The 8,648-nt window shown below is 24.2% G+C and overlaps 5 protein-coding genes across 5 annotated transcripts in view; 4 read left to right on the plus strand and 1 right to left on the minus strand.

Annotated features, from left to right (window-relative positions):
- Window positions 1-635: 635 nt before the first annotated feature.
- Window positions 636-1,789, plus strand: DICPUDRAFT_74427 (uncharacterized protein; the record flags this gene model as incomplete). Its single annotated transcript, XM_003283355.1, has 2 exons — window positions 636-657; window positions 735-1,789. The coding sequence occupies 2 exons, from the start codon at window positions 636-638 to the stop codon at window positions 1,787-1,789; spliced, it is 1,077 nt and encodes a 358-aa protein (XP_003283403.1).
- Window positions 1,790-2,816: 1,027 nt separating this feature from the next.
- Window positions 2,817-3,311, plus strand: DICPUDRAFT_74428 (uncharacterized protein; the record flags this gene model as incomplete). Its single annotated transcript, XM_003283356.1, has 1 exon — window positions 2,817-3,311. The coding sequence occupies one exon, from the start codon at window positions 2,817-2,819 to the stop codon at window positions 3,309-3,311; it is 495 nt and encodes a 164-aa protein (XP_003283404.1).
- Window positions 3,312-4,491: 1,180 nt separating this feature from the next.
- DICPUDRAFT_91106 (uncharacterized protein) lies at window positions 4,492-5,244 on the plus strand. The gene has a single exon (XM_003283357.1). It carries the CDS (start codon window positions 4,539-4,541, stop codon window positions 5,115-5,117), a length of 579 nt encoding a protein of 192 aa, XP_003283405.1. The 5' UTR covers window positions 4,492-4,538; the 3' UTR covers window positions 5,118-5,244.
- A 208-nt stretch (window positions 5,245-5,452) lies between these two features.
- On the plus strand, window positions 5,453-7,720 carry DICPUDRAFT_74430 (uncharacterized protein; the record flags this gene model as incomplete). Its single annotated transcript, XM_003283358.1, has 1 exon — window positions 5,453-7,720. The coding sequence occupies one exon, from the start codon at window positions 5,453-5,455 to the stop codon at window positions 7,718-7,720; it is 2,268 nt and encodes a 755-aa protein (XP_003283406.1).
- A 55-nt stretch (window positions 7,721-7,775) lies between these two features.
- The window catches only part of DICPUDRAFT_147125 (uncharacterized protein), a gene marked incomplete at both ends in the record, with an annotated part of 1,865 nt that continues 992 nt past the window's right edge, over window positions 7,776-8,648 (minus strand). The window contains one exon of the mRNA XM_003283404.1: window positions 7,776-8,634. Within this exon, the coding sequence (XP_003283452.1) occupies window positions 7,776-8,634 (859 nt within the window). The remainder of the gene's footprint in view (window positions 8,635-8,648) is intronic.

Genomic DNA, 8,648 nt, shown 5'->3' on the forward strand with positions numbered 1-8,648 from the left:
ACAAATAAAACGCATGATTTAAACAATTCAAACACACCCACAAACACACCCACATTTTTTATAAATATTTTAAAACATAGAATCAATTTAATAAATAAAATAATAAAATAGATTTGATCTATTTAAAATTTAAATAAAGACAAACAATTAAATAAACAAAACAAATAATTTCTAAAATAAAAAAACAATTTTATTTGTTTATTTATAACTTTTTATTTTTTATATTTATTATTATTATTGTTTTAACTTTGTGAGCTTTTTTTTTTTTTTTTTTTTGAATTTTTTTTTTTTTTTGAATTTTTATTTGATCAATAACTTGAAAATAAAGCTAAATAAAATGAAATAAAATAAAATTAATAAATTATTAATTAATAAATTATTAATAAATTATTTTTATTATATCAAATAAATTTTAAGTTTTAATGGTAAAATTCACAAGTTTATTTTTAATTTTTATTTTCTAAACTTAAAAAAAAAAAAAAAATCCAAAATGTATTTTTTTTAATAATTTTTGTATTTTCTTTTTTTAAAAAAAAATTATTATATTATAGATTAAATCTATATTACCATCTTTCATACAATCACAAAATTAAAAATATTTTCATTTCATTTTCTAAATAATTTAAATAATTAAAATGGCAGAATTTAGCGATATTGGTATTAATCATTTTTAAAATTTAAACAATAATAAATTAATATAGTTTATTAATCTTTTTATTAATATTTTATAATAGTAATTGATTGTGGTTCAGATACAATTAAAGCTGGTATTGCAAATCCAGAATCAAAACCAAGTTTAGTATTTCCATCAAATTTATTTACCAATGAAAGTTTAAACAAGAAATCATCTAGCATTAATCAAATAAGAGAAAAAAAGTACATCTTTGACTGTAGTTTGGCTGATCCAATCAAACGTGGTAGAATAGTTAATTGGGGCGCAATGGAAAATGTTTGGCGTTATACATTCAATGAATTGCAAGTGAATTCAAATCAATGCAACGTTCTTTTATCTGAAATGGCATTTGCTACTTACAAGGAAAGAAAAGAAAAGGTAGAGATAATGTATGAAAAGTTTGGTGTCCAAAATTTGTTTATCTGTATGGATGCTGCTTTATCTTTGTTTTCATTGCGTCAATATACAGGTTTAGTCGTCGATAGTGGTTATGATGTTACAAGGATTATTCCAATATATAGTGGAATCCCTCACTACGTTAAACATTCAGATCAAATTCTTAACATTGGTGGGAACTCAATTTCAAAGTATTTAGAATTTCTTTTAGTAGATAATCCTGCAAGTAATTCAATCAATAGTGACACTGTAAACAACATTAAGGAGCAGTTGGCATATGTACGCGAAGAAAAAAGCCATTATTTCGAAGAAAAATTCTTTCAATTATTCGATGGTACCAGTGTTAAATTAAAAAAAGAACTCTACAAAGCACCAGAAGTTCTTTTCAAACCAGAGTTATTAGGAATTGATACTGATCCACTTCACATCAAAATCTTAAAAACCGCCAGCTCTGTAGAGGTTGCAGATCCTTCTGAAATTTACAGAAACATATATCTATTTGGTGGTAACTCATTATTCCCAGGTTTAAAATGTCGTATCCAAAATGAATTGTTATATAAAGCCCCAAAGGCTAAAGTATATAATTACAATAAAGATAAATTCTCTGCTTGGGTTGGTGGTTCAGAGCATTGCAAGGTTTTAACAGAACACAAATCTTGGATTTCAAAAGAAAAATATTTGGAGTATGGTGGTGATCTTTTCTATACCAATTTCATATAATTATTTTATGCCCCTTTCCAAAAAAAAAGAAATATAAATACCCCTTTTTTTTTAAAAATTTTTTTAATTATTTATTTTATTTTATTTTTAATATTTATACAAATCTATTATACATAAATACTAATAATAAATGAATATTGCTCTATATATAAAAAACCTTAACTTTATCTCAACAAGTATAGGTGTATCATTTATTTGAAAAAATTCTTTATATATACACAAAGTATACCCATCACAGTTTCTTTGCTAGTTGAATATGCAATAGAATAGATAAAAAAGAGTGTTTATAAAACACTTCAATAATATCATCATTTTTAACTTTTATTTCTAATAAAAAAAAGTTCTACCTCAAATATTAGTTTCAAAGACAAAGGATTGCTATGGTTATTAGGTTGCGCTCAAGTTTTTTTAAATTTTCCCACACCCATATCTATGAGCAACCAATTAATAAGAAATTATTATCTAAAGATTTAGATTCATGTGGTCAATATGCAAATTTTTATTGAAAAAGTGGGTAGAGTTCATAAAGCAAGAATATATATATATTATTTGTAGGTTTATGTTGTTTCAATATTAAATATTTCAAACAAATAAATTTAAATAATAGTAAAAAAAAACAAATAAAAAATATAATTATAAAAAATTTAAAAAGTATAGCTATTAGGTTATACTTTATTCTTCATTTTCATTTGTTTATTCCCTTTTTTAATATTGTCATATATAATGATATAAAAAGATTATGGTGTTTTGCAAATATAAAAATATCTTTTAAAAAAACTATAATTTAAATAAAAATATTATTTCTTTTCCCAAAAAGACAAAAAAAATAAATTATTATCTCTTACTAATTATTATTTATAATATATTAATCTTAAATATTGAAGTTTTCTTTTTAATAAACTAGTTTAATTGTTTTATTTTTTTACTATATATATTTTACATTTTAAATTTACATAGTTATTTTTTAAATTTACATAGTTATTGTTTTAAATTATATAATTGAATTATAAATTATAAATTAAATAAAATGGATCAAAGTTTTATAGGAACTAATAGTCTAGTTTCAGTATTAGCAGGCCTTGTATTTATAGGAACTGTTATTAAAGTTGGTATTTCTCTTCAGACTTATTTAATCGATGTTAGATGTGTATTGCTTTTACCAACAGAGTTGGGATTAAGAGAGTGGAGAGAAAAATACAAGGTTTTAAGCTTTGCACAGTTTAGTTTAACGGTAGTAACATCAGCCTTATCATTTTTAACTTATTTTACTGTACTCTTTTCTGATTCAGGAAATACATTAAAAGCACAACTTTGGTTACTTTGTTGTATTCTTATGTTTTCACTTTTGCCATACACTGTTTTAGTTGTTGTACCAATTAATAAAAGATTAAATTCAAAGGAATGTGAAGAGAATTTAAGTCTTTCTGCAGCATTATTGAAAAAATGGGGAGAAGTAAATAAACCAAGACCATTCATGTTACTTTTAATTATGGTCATCTTTTATTATGTAATTTTTGTTTAAAAAAAGTAAATAACATAAAGAAATAAAGAAAAAAACAAACAAATAAATAAATAAATAAAAAAATAAATAAATAAATAATTTTATAAAATATAAAGTAAAAATAAAAATATTTTACTTCAGATAAACTTTTATTATTATTTTTTTTTCTTTATTTCAAAAAAGATGTTTTTTTAAAATAATAGTTTTTGTTAATAATTAAACATAAAGAATGTTTCTAAACACCCTTTACTTGTTTAATTGTGTTTATTCTATGTTGAGGTTTAAGGTGCCTGGACCTTCATTGAAAATTGTTAAATCTCCAGTAGCTTCGTAAGTGGTTCTAATATTGTGACCAGCCATTAAAAGAGATTTCTTCTTTTCTTCATTGTTTAATAAATATCTGACAGTGCAGTCTTGATTGTCATTATTTCCTAAGACAAATTCAAGTTCGTGGTCAATTTGAACAGCTTAATAAATAAAATAAAATATTAAAAGTTAGAATGTATTTATAAAAAATAAATAAATAAATATACAAATAAATACTTACTATGTTTTTCTTGTGGTTTTAATTCAATAGCCATTTTGTATTGTTTTGTGTTAATTGAAATGAATGAAAATAAAAGTTTTCACATGTTTAAATACTATTTAGAAATTATTTAAAAAAATAAAAAAAATTTAATTTAATAATTATTTAAACCTTAACAAAATCTAAACAATATATCTTTTTTTTTTTTTTTTTTCTTTTTTTTTTTCTTTTTTTTTTCTCTTTTTTTTTTTTAAAAAAATTATTTTTTATTTTTAATTACCAAAAAAAAAAAAAAAAATTAAATTAAAAAAATTAATAGATTGATTTATTACCAAATAATAATAAATATTAATTTATGTGAGGAAATAACTGTGTGGGAGTGTTAATAAATGTGTGTGTTCGATAAATAATATGTGTTCACTGGCATGTATCTTCAATAATATGTGTGTTCACACCTAATTTGCATTAATATTTTTTTTTTTATGAAATAATTATTATTTGTAAATTTTATTGTAATTTTATTTTTTTTAAATTTTTTTAAATTTTTTATTTTTTAATTTATCCAAACAAAAAAAAAAAAAAATTTATTTATATTTTCAATACTGTTATCATTCATACTATATTTTTAAAATTAAATTAGTAATATACAAAGGTAAATAATACATATTTAGGAAAAAAAAAAAAATATTAATAATTTTTTTTTTTAAATATAGAATCAAAAAATGGAACATGGTAATACTATTTGTGGAGTTAAAAATTGTTTACCAATTTTAAAAGGTGTTGCAGTTGTTGGATCAGCAATGTTTGCTGGTATTTCACTTTATATACAAAAAGTTGATCACCCATCATTAGCATCATTACCAAACGAATATGCTTTAAGCCATTGGCGTGAAACATTTAAAAAAGTTGCACCAATTCAAGCCAGCTTAGCATTCATCTCAGGTACTGCCTCATTATTAACATTTGGTTCAATTTACAACTCATATTGCAGATCAAATGTCGTCAGTAGAGTTGTCGAAGATTCAGTTCGTCATTGCTGTAGATGCAAAGGATTAGTATGGTTACTCGGTGGTGGCTTAATGCTTTCAATTATTCCATACACTTTACTTGCAATTCAACCTACAAATAAAAAACTTTTATCAAAAGATACCGATCCATTAGATAGAGAAACTCGTTCAATGCTCGATGCCTGGGGTGAACTTCATTCAGTTCGTACTGTTTTAAGTATGGTTGCATGTGGTACTTTCTTTTTTGGTGTATTCAGACATGCTCATCCATACTTATTAACACCAGCTAGATAAATCTATTAAAATAAAGCCAACATTGGGCAATAAATTTCAATTATTTTTAAAATTAGTTTTTAGAAAAAAAAAAAAAAAATAAAAATAAAATAAAAAAATAAAAAAAAAAAAGATATTTTTAATAAAAATTTTAAAAAAGTAGTGATAATATGATTTTTTTTTTTTTGAAGGTTATAACCAATTATCACCCCCATCGTATCTATAATCACACATTATCATCACACACATTATTTTTTTTTTTTTACATTTTTTTTTATAAACTAATCACAAATAATAATAAATTTTGTTTTTTTGTTTTTTTTTTAATAATTTATTTTTTTGTGTTTGATAAATAAATGTTGTCATTACTTAATAAAAGTAAAAATGCTGTTAGTAACAGTATAAATAGTTTAATAGGAAATAAAAATAAGAACGAAGATGTTAGTGATGACTCCTCAATACTAAGCTTCAGTAGTGATAGTGTCGAAGAGGAGCTTAACAATACTGGTTTAAATCAAAGCAATAGTAGTACATTTAATAAAAATAGTAGCGATATAGAGGAGTTTTCAATTAAAGAGTTAAAAAAAATCACCAAAGAACTAAATATATCCAATAAAGGTACAAGAGAGCAGTTAATAAAAAGAATTAAAACCAATAAGAAAAGACAAAGAAGAAACCAAAGATTAGTTAAAGTGTTTCCAGATATTATAGATTTTGGAATCATCAGATTAATAATAGAATATTTATTATACAGTAGAAAATATCAAGGTTTTTCCATTGGTAAATTTTATTTCAATTTAAAAGAAATTATTAACTATTCATTAGTATGTAAAAAATGGAATAAAGTTTGTTCAGATACTATATCAAATTGTATAGAGTTAAATATAGGCCAATGGTTTAAGGTCGATATTAATAGTGACAGCCCAACTTACCAACAAAAGATTTTAAACTTGCCAATTGGGAAATTAATAAAATATCACTTCATTAACCAGATAAACAGCAGCATTAGTGAATACACAAACAATAACCAAATAGTTAATAATGATAGTAGTAATAATAACTCTTTTTTTAATAATAGTAATAATTTTAACAATGTAAATATAAACAATAGCAATGATAAAAATAATAATCTAAATATTACTTTAAAATCCCCAAAAATCAATACTACCAATTCATTAATTAAAATTGATATTCAATTGCTTAATCATTATTTCGATCTTTCAACAACTAGTTCATCTATAAATAATATTCATACCAATAATAATAATAAATTACAAAAAAATAAAATTATAAATTTAATAACTGAACAAACTTTAAAAAAATTATGGGAGTATGAAAGAGAGATATCAGATAATGTACACTACAACGTTAGACTTTACACCAATCACTCCAACAACGACTCGATTATATATTTAAAGCAAGATCCAACTTGCGAATTAAAAATTGAAAACTTGTATATAGATATGGAGCACAAACAAAATGAAGATGATGATTTTAAAGCTATATCCAAGTTAAAACCAAAGAATTTAAAATGCTTTCTATGGAGATTCAATAATAGCAACCAAGATTTAACCTACCATGTAAATTACTCACCGCTATTCAAAATGAACTGCTCAATGATACAAAGTATTGAAATTGGGGGTGATCATGTGGATCCATACATAGTTTCAATGGTTAAGAATTTACCAATGCTGCATACATTAACTATATCATTATTATTTCACGATCTCATGAGATATTTCTCTGGTGATATTAATAATGGTAGAGTTAATACTGGTGTTCATCAATTTGGTAATCGTGGCTTTTACACATACGAAAATGGGTGCGGTAGACAGCATGGAGGCGGTCTAATGGAGTCTGAAGAATGGTCAATAGATAGGGGTTGGTACGAGATGATCGAGTCTTTATCTGATCATAAATCACTTTTAAACTTAACACTAATAAATCGATGCTCTAGAGGTATTCACTGTCATAAATTTCAAGAAATTCCTGCAATGGTTACTAGTAGTCTAAACTCTTTTCTTTCAAGAAATAAAAGCATCACTTATTTAAATCTACACAACTGGGACTTTATCAGCGATAGAACTTTACTCGACTCCTTCTCATCATCAAATAATTCAACAATTAAAACATTAGTTTTAAAAGAAATCGATTATATCAATAATCTCAAATACCATAATGATCTAAATTTTAATCAAAAACTACCAAAGATTCAACTATTCCCAATTAATTTAGTATCAGAAATTAAACATTTAAAACTAAGATATAATAATACATTATTAAATTCAACAAATATAATTAATCAATTATTTTGTACAAATGATAGCGAATCACCATTACCATCCTCTTTGGTATCATCAGAAATACCTTATTTAAATACTCAAAATATTTATTCACTTGAAATTCCATTTGATATTTCACAGTTGGAGCATTTTGTTAAATTTATAACTCATCCAAATAATAATATTAAAGAATTTACACTAGTTTTACAACAATCTTTACAACAACAATCAAAATCTAAAAATATTGAAATTATGATTAAAAAATATCAAAATCAAATAGATAACCATCCACTATACAAACCACATAAAAAAAAGAAAATAATAAACTTTATAATACAATAAAAAATTATATTTTAAAATTTTATAATCCTTTAAAATTTTTATTTTTTTAATTAATCTATCTTAATGAATAGGTTTGTGAGTAAATTGCATATAATTCTGGTTTGGTGTGATAAAGGATTGATGGATTTAATACATAGCAGACAAATAATGAAACGACACCTGAATATACAACCTCTAATGAACTGACGATAACTAATAAACCAAAAACAAAGGTTAAAATACCACCATAGAAAGCACCTTGGAAACCATAACCAATTAATGAACCGATAACTGATAATAAAAGAGCAGCAGCAAAAGCAGAGATACTAATAGTGGTACCAATAAAGTTGTCATTGATAATAGTTGAGCCTAAACGTTCAGCGAATAAATTTCCACATCTCTTTGCACTTGCAACATAACTTTCACCATAAATTGCGACATGAGTGAATACATAAATATTAAAGAACGAGAGAACTGCTTCCATAATTCCTAAAAGAATGTTGAGGATTAAACCAATGACTCTGATAAGACCATTCTTGTTGTTCATCATAAGTTGTGTAATATAACGTAATGTTTGAATAACTGCAATTACTAAACTACCGAAACAAATTGAACCAAATGAAGTTGTGGTTGCACGTCTGAATGAATTTAATGTTGGATTTGGTGGCATACCTTCACCATTTGGACCAGATTGGAAGTACCAAGTTGCGAAGAGACCAGAGATGGTGGTATGAAGAGTGTTCTTGATTACTTGGAATGTCCAGTAGAGTGAGAAAACAAGGTATATGTTGATACAAGTTTGAACTCCACCTTCATAAACTCTATTTACACGAACGACGTTTGTGCGGGGGTAGATAAAACAAACGAAATTAACCAACATTGCAGCATATGATAATCTTAATGTTGATGGGAAATCTTGAATGATACCAACAGCACTCTTTAAAAGTGT

Source organism: Dictyostelium purpureum, assembly GCF_000190715.1.
Source record: "Dictyostelium purpureum unplaced genomic scaffold DICPUscaffold_7, whole genome shotgun sequence".
Taxonomy (NCBI): domain Eukaryota; phylum Evosea; class Eumycetozoa; order Dictyosteliales; family Dictyosteliaceae; genus Dictyostelium; species Dictyostelium purpureum.